The sequence below is a fragment of the Vigna umbellata genome, chromosome 1 (assembly GCF_029865625.1).
Source record: "Vigna umbellata cultivar VRB3 chromosome 1, Vumbellata_1.0, whole genome shotgun sequence".
NCBI lineage: Eukaryota > Viridiplantae > Streptophyta > Magnoliopsida > Fabales > Fabaceae > Vigna > Vigna umbellata.
In genome coordinates, this window is record NC_142165.1 from 69,725,174 (window position 1) to 69,739,649 (window position 14,476).

The window sequence follows — 14,476 nt, forward strand, 5'->3', positions numbered from 1 at the left end:
CTCTGAATACCACTTGATGGACGAACGCCCAAGGAGAGACCAAAGACATGACGCGGACTCCTCGAAGCTTCCTCCAGAGAGATGAACGCAGCGGAAAAATGACAAAATGATGACGATAACACGAGATCGAAGATTGACTCGAAGGAAAACTACAATCGAGCTCTAATCGGACCAAACTCTAGACTGACCGATGGAACTCTAGAAAAGGGGAAAACCAAAATGAACCAATTAATCGGTTCAAAATGAAGATTGAATGTGGAAAAAGGTTAGATCGAAGTAAAGGAGGGTTTCAATCGGCAAAATGGAGGAAAATGGTTTAAGAAGGAAGAAATCCTAATGTGTGGTTGGAGATCGAAAAAGAAGAATGAAGATGTGGTTCTGTGATGAAGAAGAAGGTGAATATGTAGATCTGTGAAGAGGATAACCTGATTGGAAGTGTGGAGAAGCGAGAAGAGGCTTGAGCGAAATGAAGCCTCAGGATAATGAAGACGTGGATGTTGATGATGCGGATTGGAGAGAAAGATGTACTGGCAGCTGACGCGTGCCAGATGTGGCAATGGAGAAAAGGCAGCGTGGAGGAGAGGCAACACCGTGGAAAATGGAAAATGGAAAATGAGAGTGAGAAAGGTGCTTGGAAGGTGGCTAGAGGAAGTCTTTGGACTCTCTAGCCTGACTTTCAAAGAGAGAATAATTTCTGATTTCAGAAAATTCAGTTCTCATTTATCTTAAAAGTACCAATACAATAGAGGAGCTGGGTATTTATAGTAACCCATGATCCTTAAGAGCTAAACTATAAAAGATAAAAATACAAAAGGAAGACTAAGTCAAGTAGGATTCCATCAATTAGGCTTATCGGAACAAGTGGGGGTAAGTTTCTCTCATCTCGTCCTCTAACTCCCAGGTAGAGTCGCCCGTTCCACTGTTCCAGATAACTTTGACAAGTCTGACAGTTCTTCCTCTAAGTTGTCTGTTTTGACTCTCCTCAATTCTTATTGGTTGCACTTCAATTGATAAATCTTCTCTGACTTGCACATCGTCAACTTCAAGCACATGAGACGGATCAGACATGTATTTTCTCAGTTGAGATACATGGAATATTGGATGCAAGTTTGCTAACTGAGGTGGCATGGCTACCTCGTAAGCTATTGGTCCTATACGTCGAAGAATTTGGTAAGGACCAAGATATCTAGGAGATAATTTCCTAGCACGAATGGCCCTTCCTATACCGATAGTAGGAGTCACTCGTAGGAACACATGATCCCCAACTGCAAATTCCAACGGCTTACGTGTCCGATCAGTCTAGGACTTCTGCCTATTCTGAGATGCCCGCATCCTCTCTTGTATAAGCTTCACCTTCTCTGTAGTCTGCTGAACTATCTCTGGTCCCGTCAAAACTGCTTCTCCATCCTGAAACCAACAAAGAGGTGTTCTGCAGCGCCTCCCATATAACGCTTCAAATGGTGCCATGCCGATACTAGCCTGGTAGCTGTTGTTGTAAGTGAACTCAACCAGTGGCAATATCTCATCCCATACCCCTAGGTGATCCAAAATACAAGTCCTCAGTAAATCTTCAAGCGATTGGACCGTCCGCTCAGACTACCCATCCGTTTGGGGATGATAAGCCGAGCTCATTTGTAGCCTGCTTCCCATCTCACTCTGAAGGGTTTGCCAAAACCTGGATGTGAACCTCGGGTCTCTATCTGATACAATACTCGAAGGCACCCCATGCAACCTTACTATCTCCTTAACATACAATTGTGCCAACTTTGCCATAGACATTCTCAAATCAATTGCCAAGAAGTGGGAACTCTTGGTCAATCGGTCCACTATTACCCATATTGCATCATGTCTTCGGACAGTGCGTGGCAAATGGGTAACAAAGTCCATAGCGATGCTATCCCATTTCCACTCTGGAATTTCTAATGGTCGCAACAAACCTCCCGGTCTCTGGTGTTCTATCTTAGCCTTTTGACACGTTAAACAAGAGGCAACAAACTGAGCTACATCTCTCTTCATATCGGACCACCAAAAAGACTCCTTGAGGTCTTGATACATTTTAGTCATGCCAGGATGCATGCTAAAACGGCTTTTATGACCCTCCTCAAGGATTAACCTCTTCATTTCTGAATTGCTAGGGATACAGACTCTGTCTTTGAACCTTAAGATACCATCAGCCCCCAAGGCAAAATCTTTTCCTTGTTCAGTCCCAATCAAACTGGAGGACGTTTGGAGCTCAACATCCTTCGACTGCTCTTCTTTAATATGCTTCAACAAGTCATTGGACACCACCAAATTACTGCATCTGATGCTGTCAGCTTCAAATTCTACCTGCAACCTCAAATCTCTGAAGCTTTTTTACTAACTCTAGCTCTCTGACCATTAAGGCTGAAATATGCACTGACTTCCTGCTCAATGCATCCGCTACCACATTAGCCTTCCCAGGGTGATAAAGGAGATCAAAGTCAAAATCTTTAAGAAACTTCATCCATTGCCTTTGCCTCATATTAAGTTCCTTCTGATCAAAGAGGTATTTCAGGCTCTTGTGATCACTGAACACCTGAAATTGCGCGCCATACAGGTAGTGTCTCCAAATCTTCAAAGCAAATACCACAACTGCCAACTCCAAGTCATGAGTGGGATAATTCTTCTCATGAACCTTGAGTTGTCTTGATGCATATGCCACTACCTTCTTCTCCTGCATCAGTACACACCCTAATCCCTGATGAGAGGCATCACAAAAAACCTCAAAAGGTTTACCTGTGTCAGGGATAACCAAAACTGGTGCACTAGTCAACCTATTCTTTAGCTCTTGGAAGCTAGTCTCACAACGATCTGTCCAAACAAAAGGTTGATCCTTCCTAGTCAGTTGTGTCAACGCACTACAAGAAAAATGTCATTTACATACGGATTATTATATACGGATCTAATTCGTAGATAAAAATTTTATTATATACAGATATTATATACGGATTATAAAATAAATAATAATAAAAAATTAAAAAATTAATTAACCTAACACAAGAGGCAGCTACTTTCATTCGTGCATCTTCAACCATGCGTATTTTCACCTCTCTGTTCAACCACATTTCATTTTCATTCACTGCCTCGCGTCTTCTTTGTTTTCTCTCGAGAGCGCCTCTCAACCATCCACAGGTTTGTTCATCACAGAATCACTTCATCCTCATAATCTTCATTTCTTCCTTTTACTTTCACTTTCATATGCATAACCACCTCTGAATCCTAGGGTTTTGTCCTCCTCTTTACTTTTCCTTCATTTTTAACCGATTAAAAGCACTTTTCTACTGATTAAAACCCTTTCTACCGTTTGCTCTTCGATTTCCATCGATTAAACCTGCATTTGCGCCGTTTAAACACTTTTGTACCGATCAATCTTGCGTTTGAACTGATTAATCGGTTCATATTGAGTTTCTCCCCATTTTTAGGGTTCTTTCGGTCTAGATTAGGGTTCGTTCTCCCTTTTAGAGTTTTTCCCCAATTGTTCCAGCTTCTATTCGTTTGTTTAGGGTTTTTTAGTATTTTCTTCTGTTCATTCTCCGTTTCGCTCTCGATCTCGAGTTCGTCTCATTATTTTGCTGCGTTTGCTCAACAAGGAAGCTTCGAAGGAGTTCAAGTCGAGCCCGCGTCGCTCTTTTGGTCATCTCCTTGGAGTCTCTTCCATGAAGCACGATGGAGCATGCTACCAGAGATAAGTATTGCTTTCCTTGTTTCTATTTGTTTGTCTTCAATTGATTCAAGTTGATTGTTCTCTGTTTTGATTTTTGTGTATCTGCTTGTTGAGTTTTCTTCAATTTTTCCGCGTTGTTAATGTTACTTTTCCTTTTATGTTTTGATCTGTTGTAACCTGCATTTTGTTTTCGTTCATTACTGTCTTGAGTTCTATTTTGTGATTTTGTTCATAAACTGTTTGTTTAAATGTCTAAGAGAGCTAATATGAGATTGTTCATTCTTGAATCTCAAGTTCTGTGTTTAGGTTTCAAAGTTGAATGTTCCTCTTTTCCTTTTTCTTATTCTCTCTTCTCATTTCTTCTTCCTCGCCTAGAAGCCATCAAATCCTGGAATCCATTGTGCAATGGGACGTGAGAGGAAGCAATTATGTTCGAATGAAAACAGGGGAATAAGTTTGATGCAGTTGGAATTTGGGGTAGTAATGAATAATTGAGTTGGAAAGAGTAATATAGGGATAATATAGGTGTAGTGTAAATGGGTACTGTTTGAACTACGTGGAATCAAGACCTAAAAACAAAATTCAGAAAATGGGTTAAGGTAAAGAATTGTTGATATTTGAGTGGTGATGTGTGGTTTATTTTAATCTATTAAAATCATGAGAAAAGAAAACAAGTAATATTGGGACGCGAATTTAAAAGTGGTGAATGAATTGTCTTTATTCCTTGAATTGAGTTTGTATAAGTTAGGGAATGGAGATGCTATGCTTTCACGTACTGTTCGGTTAAAATTACAAAAACTCAATATATGGGTTTTTAGAATGATTAGTGAAGAGCCAAGTATGACTTGATTATAAATTAGTTTTGGAAGAAAAGAACTTGGAATTGCTAGAATATTATATTAGTCAATGTATGCTTTGATTAAATGAGAACAGTGAAATGAACTCTTGATATGTTAGACAATTGATGAACCATAATTTTTTTAGTGATTAAATAATTGGATATAGTATGAACTGGTAGGGCAGGGGGTAAGATCATCACTAATGAGTAAAGACACTAATATGATATGTTGGGAAGCTTCTTTAGAAAGAAAATTCTGTATAAAAAAAAACCTTATTGTTTGCTGTCACGAAGACTTCCTGTTAGCTGCTATAATATTTTGTTTATATATTGTTGTCTTTGCTGTATAGACTACATAAATGCTACACTAAAAAAAAATTGCTGTCTTTGCTGTAAAATCTGCATAAAACCTTTGTTGTCTTTGCTGTAAAATCTGCATAAAATCTTTACTGTCTTTGCTGTAAAATCTGCATAAAACCTTTGCTGTCTTTGCTGTAAAATCTGCATAAAACCTTTGCTGTCTTTGCTGTAAAATCTGCATAAAACTTTTGCTGTCTTTGCTGTAAAATCTACATAAAACCTTTGCTGTTATTGCACCTAATACCTTGCTGTTTGGGCTGTTCTGGATGCTATTATTGCAATTAAAACTTTGCTGTTTGCTGCCCAAAAAGTCTTGCTGTTTTGGTTAAAATGGTGCAGAATATCTTTGTTTTAAAGCTTTCTGTTTTTTACAGATGCAATGTGGTTATTGGCCAATAACCTTAAAGGGAAAATGCAATGTGGTGAAGTTGTTATCACGGTGATGGAGTGCAACGACAATATCAATCCAAGATGAACAAAATCCTTAGTGATTATTAGGAAATTATAGACTTGTCATTCTATGTTGTTTGACATGTTATTAATTGTAGAATTTATATTGTTTAACATCTTAGGAACAGTACAATCTATTTATGAATATTAGACATTTTGTAAACTTATTTGATAATGATTTTTAAGTAATATATATCTATTCTTAATGTGAAATGTTTGATATGGTGTTAAATAAAAGTTATTGTGATGGTTGGTTGTTATTACAAGTTTAATTGTAATCAATGTATGTGCAGGTGTTGAATAAAATAATTTTTTCTATAAACAATGTTACATACGGATTTTTCCGTATATAATTATATACGGATTTTTCTGTATGTAATTATATACGGATTTTATATACGGATTTTTCCGTATATAATTACATACGGATTTTTCCGTATGTAATTATATACGGAAAAATCCGTATATAATATTAGCTACGATCATTTTATATACGGATTTTTGTCCGTATATAATCCGTATGTAATACTATTTTATATACGGATTTTTGAAGTTTTATACGGATTTTGACGGTAGATAATAACGATTTTTCTTGTAGTGACGGCGCCACAATCCGGGAAAAGTTCTCAATAAAACGACGATAGTAGCCCGCTAGACCCACAAAGCTCTTGACTTCTGTAACGGTCTTAGGTCTCTCCCACTGAAGTACTGCTTGCACCTTAGCGGGATCAACAACAATTCCTCCAGCTGAAATCACATGTCCAAGGAAAGGAACCTCTTCCATCCAAAACTCACACTTGGACAGCTTGACATACAATCTTCTTTCTCTCAGCACTTCAAGCACTACCCTAAGGTGATCTTCATGTTCCTCCCGAGTTTTAGAATAGACAAGTATGTCATCTATAAACACCACCACAAACTTGTCCAAGAATGGTCTGAAAATTCGATTCATATAGTCCATGAATATGGCTGGAGCATTAGTCACACCAAAAGGCATAACCACATACTCATAGTGGCCATACCTGGACCTGAATGCCGTCTTCTGCACATCATCGGCTTTCACTAAAATTTGATGGTAACCCGACCTCAAATCAATCTTGGAGAATACCGTAGCTCTGTGCAATTGATCCATTAGATCATCGATCCTCGGCAATGGATACTTGTTCTTGATCGTCAACTTATTCAGCTATCGATAGTCAACGCACAACCTTGAGCTACCATCCTTCTTCTTTACTAGCAACACTGGCGCACCCCACGGCGAAGCACTCGGCCGGATAAACTGTTTCTCTAACAGTTCTTCAATCTACTTCTTCAACTCAGCCAGCTCAGCTGGTGCCATCCGATAAGGGGCTATGGATACTGGTCCTGCTCCTGAAACCAGATCAATAGAGAACTCCACTTCTCGCGGAGGAGGTAAACCAGGAACTTCTTCAGGGAAAACATCCATGAATTCTTTCACAACCAGAAGGTCTACACTCCGGTCCCCAAGCGATAAAGAGTTTAAATTAGAAGTCCCGTCCATATGAAACATGATTAGGAAGCAACTGACACCCTCGAAGATGTCCTGCCTCAATACACCGAGCGATAATGATAAGTCTTCATCTTCTTTGGGAAATATTAACTTCTTACCACCGCAATCTAAAAGAATACGATTGGCTGCTAACCAATCCATTCCCAGAATTACCTCTAGCCCCTGCAGAGGTAAGCAAATATCTGGAGCACACATTAGATGTCTTGACTAACCCAGCTGCTGGTGTAGACACCACCAGATCACACGGAAGTCCTCTGACAACTAAACCAAGCCTCTCCACACAAGCCTTAGACACAAAAGAATGTGTCGCCCCCGAATCAAACAACGTCACACATGAAGCTCCAAATAACAAACAACTGCTGACAATTAAATTACCTGCACTGGTTGCCTCAGCCCCAGTCAATGCATAGACTCTCCCGGTTGCCTGAGGTTTGTGTCCACCCCTCTGAATAGATCTGTCAGCCTGGCGTGGTTGTGGTCCTATCCTCCTAGTAGTAGGACAGTCTCTGGCATAGTGTCCCTCTTGCCTGCAGATATTACACCTCCTATACCCTTCTAACTGAGGGCAAGACATCTGGAGGTGTGGTCCACCACACTTGAAGCATCTAACGGAACTGGCAAAACTGGATTGCCCCGATGACTGAGAGGAAGAACCCCTGGACCCGGAGTAAGAAGGTCTAGAGAAAGAGGTATTTCTAGAACTGGAGCCTCCCCGGGATATCACAGGTCCGCCAACCCTAAGTGGCTGGTTTTGTTGTCTCTGAGGTCCCTCTGGTTCTCCCTTAGTCTTTTCCATATCACGGGCCATCTCTACCAAAGCGGAGAATTCTCTAATGCACAATCCTTTTACTAGTAACTTTATATCCTTCCTCAAGCCATTCTCAAACTTGCGACACTGCCATTCTTCATCTATTGACATGGTGTTGAAGCGAACCAGGTGTTTAAAACGATCTGCATACTCCGATACCGATCTGTTGCCCTGAGTCAACTCAAGAAACTGTACCTCCTTAGCAAACCTGACACTATTTGGGAAGTATTCAGTGTAGAATTTAATTCTGAACAACTCCCAAGTGATAGGAGTCTCGTTCCTCTCGAAGATCATCTTCACACTGTTCCACCAATGTCCAACTTCTCCTGTCAGCAAGTACTGGGTGTAGGCTAGCTTCTTCTCATCCGGACACCCTTTGGCTTCGTAGATTCGCTCCATATCTTGGAACCAATGATCGGCCTCATCCGGACTGCATTTGCCAGTAAACCTGTCGGGATGGTGTTGAAGAAAACTCTCCAAACTCCACTCCTTGACTGGAATGGTAATAGGGGCAGAAACATTAGGAATAGGTCTTCCATTAACCATCATTTCCCTGAGGAACTTCTGAGTGTCTTCAGCTGACACTCTTGCAGCTTCTAAGTTTTGAAGAGCGATGGTGTTTTGATGCACCAAAGCAGCATTCTGAAGTTGCATAGCCTCAAGTACAGCCTCCAGTCTTACGGTGTTCTCAGAAGGCTCAGGCTGAGAAGGAGGAGGTGGTGGTGGTCTAGGTGCCATTTTCTGCTTATACAGAGAAAACACCATTAGTCCAACCCAAGGAAACAAGGACAATCATCCAACACAAGGCTAAGAGTACACAGCACAAGCACGGCACACATATACCCTACAGGATCCTCTAAGAACAAAAACTGCTCTGATACCATTAATGTAACATCCCAATTATATACGTCATGCATATATAATAAAGACGTCATCATGCATAATATGGGAAAGCAGTCAAGAGTTAATCAAGGATTACAGTCATCCTTAGAATAGTGCGAAATTTCCGACTAGAGTATTAGAATTTCTCCCTGGAATTTATGGGACAATTAAAAATTTAAACACTCAAAAGTTCTTCTAAATAATACGAGTCCTCAGAAAAAAACTAGCACATCTAAGCTGCAGCACTGCCGTCTCCATCAAATTTTACAATGAGAATATTAAAATTTAAAGATGAAAATCCATACAAGTTATCTAAATATCTTTATTAATACATAATAATGCATCTCTCCTTCCTATTCGATTTCTACTGGTTTGGATGCTAGTGCTAATTAATTAAAGCTACAGAACTGGTTTGAGAAGATTTTGATCCATGGCCTTGAACAATTTGAAACGATCCCCTTAGTTTTCTTCATTCTTTTGCGGTTCCTATCCCTCTATATTTGTATCTGAAGGCCCAAAACAGGTAATGTAAGAAGTTCAACACGCTTAGCACACACAGAAGCCAATAAAAGTTGTCTAGATGATAGTGGTTAAGGTTGGCACCAGATAACCATGGTCTGTGTGAGATGTTACCAGTGACACTGTTTACTATTGACACGATTGCTGAACTTAAGTAGTATCCCACAGCCAAAGAGGCAAAACTGAGTGATGTGGCCAAAGATCTCATCCTAATCGATGTCTCTGTGAAGAAAAATTCCAGCAACCCAGCAAAGGTGAAAAGATCAGCGGAACCAAGGAACAAGTATTGAAGAGCAACCCACATGAATGAGATGGGTAGTGGTTTGGTTGCATCATCCACAAGACCTGAGTTTATGGCCACCCTTTTCCTCTTTACTTCAACAACCGCTGCCACTGCCATGGAAAATATTGAGAGGACTAATCCAAATCCAATTCTTTGGAGGTGAGTGATTCCCATCTCAGTTTTGGTCAATTTTCTTGCAAACGGGGCGATTACTAGGTCGTAAATTGGTGCCAGGATCATGATGAAGACCACAGGGAAAACTGACAAGGAGGCTGGTGGCACCTTTAAGGAACCAAGTCTGGTGTTCATAGTTGCCGCTTGTTCAACAGAGAAAGTGTTTAGTTGAGCCAGACAACAGTTTAGCATAATGGTGCAAAAAAATATGGGTAGTGCTTTCAACACTATCTTCACGTCTTCCACTTGTTCCACAGTGCATTTCATTGATGGATACTTTGGGTTGCTTTCAACTGCTCTGTTGAGAAATTTTAGGCTATTTGTTAGGGCTTCGCTCTCCTTGTTTTCGTTACGTGGACTTGAAGCTGTACTCACTACTACACTGCCAGAGTTTCTGCTGGAGCAACCATTAAGTGTAGCAGCAACCAGTACCTGCTTCGTGAAAACCAGGAAGCATATCCATGATTATTAGGGGAAAAAAAGAATAACATTCAGGTCTCTTAAACAGCTTCTCTTCAGTAAGAACATTATAGTACCTTGACAAAGGTGGCAAGTGGACTTCCAGAAGGGACCTTGTTCCTATAAGTAGAAGAGCCTGCCAAGAACACAGGGATAGATACAAAAATGCTTATGGTAGGGATTCCAAAACCCCATTCCCAACCTTTGTTGTCTGCAAGCCACACTACAAATGTACAAGCAAGAAGGCCACCAAAAGACAAGCAGAAGACAAAGTAGTTGAAGAAGGTTGATCGTTGCTTCCTTCCAGATGGGGTGCTCCCATCAAATTGCTCAGCACCATGTGGTGGCAGTGAACCCTTGATCCCTCCAATTCCAAGAGCCACCAAATAAAGCCCGGCAAACAGCATCGCTGCTTTTTCACCACTCACTTCACGGCATGGGGTGCCTGCCTCACATGCTGCTGGCCTCAGTGAAGCCACATGAGCTTGCACAGTAAGCAGAATCAATCCCTGCACACACAAATTGCATCACTAAGAATGATATACATATATACATGTGAACTACTATAATCTAATTGTATAAGAAAACTTCAATCTTTATCCACCACATAACAACCTATTTTTCTATCTTTATCGACTTAATTGAAATTTTATACCAAGAGGAAAAATTTATTTACCTCTTCTCCTGAAATCTTGTTAAATTAAATAAGTCTTCATTTTTGTTTTAAAAATACACAATAATATAAATTAACACTATTTTTCTCATTTTAGTTAAAAAATGTATTGATTACCACTTAATAAAATAAAAAGCAATAAAAACTAATAAAATTAAAGATTTTTATGGGAAAAATGAAATAATTAACTTGTTATATATTAACAATATTAAAACAAATTATGTTGTCATTCCAGGTTAAATTGTCTTATAAAATTATAAAAAATATATTTTAAAGGAGCTATAATTATCATCCCGCAAAATTTATTAAAAAAATGTGTGTGAATTTTTTCTATAATATGAAATATAGGAAAGTGTACATTAAAATTGACAATATTCATTCAAAAGAGTTTGTAGATAGACTTAAGGTAATTGAGAAAACATTTTAGCTTTGGCACCAATCAATTTTTAACTACACTAGATTTCACAAAAGTTGTCTACCTTAGCTACTACTACTGTATATATAGCTAGCAGTAAGAAGCCTCCACGCTTGCCTTCATCAATTTAGGTATATCCATTGCAAAATTAATTTAAATGTTTTTATTTATCTTCTTAGGTTTCAGTCTCATTATTTTTAAGACCCTTTTAACACTTTTAGTTTAATAGCAGAGTATAACATTCATACTTAACATTCTATTTAGTTATTGAAGTTTTCAGAATATAAAAAGAATAAAGATTTAACTAAGTTTAAAGTTTCTAAATTTACGTATTTTTAATTAGTTCCTATTAAATTTGTTCTATATAAATTATACTCAGATTTTTTTTCAATTGAATTATTTTCATTTAACCTTTTTCATTAATTAAGTGACGTGATTATTTTCCTATATCATATTGTCGTCTTGTCTCTATATATTTAAAAATGTAAATTTTATGATTAATATAAAATAAAATTATAGTTGATATTTAATATTGTTTCATATTAACTTAAAAATCCTTACATTTCTTAATACATATAAATAAGAAAGTAAGATGTCATGCAAAAAAAAACAACAAACTACGAATACCCAATTAAAAAATATAAAAAAGTTAATAAAGACATTAAAACTATAAAATTTTGTGAGAAATTGAAATTTAATTAAAGAGAGAATAAATTTTATTTTCATGAATTACAGTCTTATTTAAAATACAATTTGTTTTAAAATTTTGTCCCAATAAACTAGTGTAATGAAAATATCTTGTAAAATTCATGAGGAGATTTTACAAAACTTAGATGTTAAATTTTTAACCCTTGGCATAAATCTTCCTATGGAAATGCCCTAAGAGTCATCTCATTTTTTATACGTTCAAATTAATGTATTAAAATTATTTAATGGATAAATATTTACAATAATTGAAAACATACCGAATTTATATTAGGCAAATTAAAAACACACGAGTATAACATTATAATCATTACTATCATTATTAAACAAGAAACAAGGCAATTAATGTGTAAATATGAAAATATTATAAGTATTTTTTTATATATTTACATAAAAATTTTATTTTTAATATCCCCAAAAGATACATTAAAAATACTAATAAATATTTATTTACTATTAAAAAAATTATCATAAAAAATTATTATAGTAATTTTTGTTATATTTATAACAAGTATACGACATTAGATAATAATAAAAAATTAATATTTGAACACTATCTATTACACTAAAACAAATATACGATATACTATTTCATGAACAAATATACTATTTATTTTCATTTGAACAATATTTATTACACTAAAATAAATATGGTATTTAGTATAGCAGAATAAAATTCACGAACATAATAAATGAATTAATATTTCATCTGTTTCTTTTATATATCGTTTAATTTATTTTAAAAAAAAATATAGAAATATCATCAGTTTTATTTTATTTTTCATTTTTGTATCATTTTCGTTTTCACATCACACTAAATAAAGTAAAATATTATTTGAAACAGTAAAAATATAAATGATAAAAAGTTATTAATGACATTCCTCAAATATGTAAGGATGTAATAAATAAAAATGTGAATAAAATAACTTGTACACTACTTGAATATATAAATAAAAATGAAGATAAACTTTTAATTTAGAAATGATTAATTATTAAATATTGCAATAATTAATAATATCACTAAAGTTATTATCATTCCTCAAATGTTTACTAACAATTAGTATATGAAAACAAAGCTCATAAATATAGTAAATGAATATATAATAATAATAATTAATGAATGCATAAATTCAAATAATCATTAATAACACCATTAAAATCCATTGACATTCCTCAAACAGGTAAGGATGTAATAAAAAGATAACGTGTACACTACTTGAATATATAAATAAAAATGAAGATAAACGTTTAATTTAGAAATGACATAAACAAACTCACATGCTTTCCATTCTGCATGTTTTCATCCCAAATAAAACGAGTAAACAGAAAATCTTTTAAATATTTTATTAAGAAAATGTATTATATTTAGAAAATAACTCACACAATAAATATTATATTTACTTGGTAAGACACAGAAGAAGGGAAAAGGATCTTGGTGGTGGGGATGCGAACATTCCAACAAAAAGAAAGCAAGTAAAAAGGGAAAGATGGTGAAATTTTATTTTCGAAATCTCTTAAAAATCAATGGCGGATTTTCGATATTTATAACAGTGAATTGTGCAAAAAGAAATGGAACAGAAGGAAAAGTAGGTATAGGGTAGAACAGGGTGCATACCAGGAATTCAAAAACTGAACTAATGAGAAAGGTTTGATAAGTGGTGAGAAAAGCATCAGAGCAGAAACCACCAAGGAGGGCAAGGAGGAAGGCCGTTCCAATGAAATTTGTGACACTGTTTGCAGAATTTGTAGGAGACATGTGCATGTACTTAATCATGTACAACACCAAATTGCTTGCATTCGCCACAAACGCAAGACTCTCCAGTACCTCCACCACTGCACAAACACACACTTTCAGATTAGGGTTCTGTGAAATGATTAGAAAAGTCTCAGAGACATACCCAAAACGAAGGAGGCAGCAAGCATGCCACCGTGACGGCCTCTAAGAGCAGGTTTGTTCCTCCAGTTCACATACCCTTCCCATCTGGTTGCTTGTTCTACTTCCTGTTCATGAATTGGAAAGAAACTGTAAATTAAACTAATGGAGAAAAAAGAGAGAGACGGAAGAGTGAAAGAGAAGCAGACCCACCATAATTCTCTTTCTTCCTTTGAGCTTTGTGAGAAGAAGTGATTGAATCAGAGCTCTGCAGTGGCACACACTTATAGCTCCAATGACAACACACTTATTGCTGCAATTGCAGCACACTTGTACTATATTCTAAAAATGGTGTTTTAAATTTCACGTATAGTTAACTACCTTTACTCATTTCTGGAAAGTTTTTGTTCTTTAATTATTTTTTAATTTCTGTATAATCTAACCTATTTTATCGTCTGTCACTACTCCGCTGGGGTTCGTCTGAGTGTAAATTTTTTATTTCAATTTTGTTTTTACTTTGATATACCAATTTATCTTTATTTTTAAAAAGTTAAACGCGCTAAATGAATTAAAGTTACATTAAATGAATTAAAGTTTACATTAACATTGTAGTACAAGTGGACGGAATCTAATGAAAAATGCTAAGATTAATTATTGCGAAAGTTATTTTTATTAAAATTTGGATATAGTCCAAAAACATAATTCTCATCCACTTGTTTAAGTAAATGTTGCACTAGTATTATTCTTGAAAATTTTCTCGTAAGAATGCTCTCGAGGTGAATCCTAGGTTTGCAACAGGACGCACAACACAGATAAAAATA

At 36.3% G+C, this 14,476-nt stretch overlaps 2 protein-coding genes and 1 long non-coding RNA gene across 3 annotated transcripts; 1 reads left to right on the plus strand and 2 right to left on the minus strand.

Annotated features, from left to right (window-relative positions):
• Positions 1 to 2,978: 2,978 nt before the first annotated feature.
• Positions 2,979 to 5,546, plus strand: LOC148206172 (uncharacterized). The gene is made up of 3 exons (XR_015783510.1): positions 2,979 to 3,153; positions 3,612 to 3,710; positions 5,258 to 5,546. It is a non-coding gene; the product is annotated as an uncharacterized LOC148206172 (long non-coding RNA).
• Positions 5,547 to 6,636: 1,090 nt separating this feature from the next.
• LOC148206173 (uncharacterized) lies at positions 6,637 to 8,410 on the minus strand. Its single transcript, XM_088106999.1, has 2 exons — positions 6,998 to 8,410; positions 6,637 to 6,897 (listed from the first exon to the last, which is right to left on the minus strand). The coding sequence occupies exons 1-2, from the start codon at positions 8,408 to 8,410 to the stop codon at positions 6,637 to 6,639; spliced, it is 1,674 nt and encodes a 557-aa protein (XP_087963125.1).
• Positions 8,411 to 8,590: 180 nt separating this feature from the next.
• Positions 8,591 to 13,796, minus strand: LOC124845611 (protein NRT1/ PTR FAMILY 4.6-like). The gene is made up of 4 exons (XM_047322730.2): positions 13,681 to 13,796; positions 13,398 to 13,615; positions 10,067 to 10,498; positions 8,591 to 9,962 (listed from the first exon to the last, which is right to left on the minus strand). The coding sequence occupies exons 1-4, from the start codon at positions 13,703 to 13,705 to the stop codon at positions 9,024 to 9,026; spliced, it is 1,614 nt and encodes a 537-aa protein (XP_047178686.2). The 5' UTR covers positions 13,706 to 13,796; the 3' UTR covers positions 8,591 to 9,023.
• Positions 13,797 to 14,476: the final 680 nt, after the last annotated feature.

What these genes read in the sequence shown, in the direction of transcription:
- LOC148206173 (XM_088106999.1), bottom strand. Translation starts at nt 8,410, where the DNA reads ATGGCACCTAGACCACCACCACCTCCTCCTTCTCAGCCTGAGCCTTCT. An exon ending in GTAATTCTGGGAATGGATTG is followed by an intron (nt 6,898 to 6,997) that starts GTTAGCAGCCAA and finishes GTATTGAGGCAG; the next exon opens with GACATCTTCGAGGGTGTCAG.
- LOC124845611 (XM_047322730.2), bottom strand. Translation starts at nt 13,705, where the DNA reads ATGCTTGCTGCCTCCTTCGTTTTGG. An exon ending in TGCTGCCTCCTTCGTTTTGG is followed by an intron (nt 13,616 to 13,680) that starts GTATGTCTCTGA and finishes GTGTTTGTGCAG; the next exon opens with TGGTGGAGGTACTGGAGAGT. An exon ending in GTTCAGTTTTTGAATTCCTG is followed by an intron (nt 10,499 to 13,397) that starts GTATGCACCCTG and finishes TTGTGTGTGCAG; the next exon opens with GGATTGATTCTGCTTACTGT.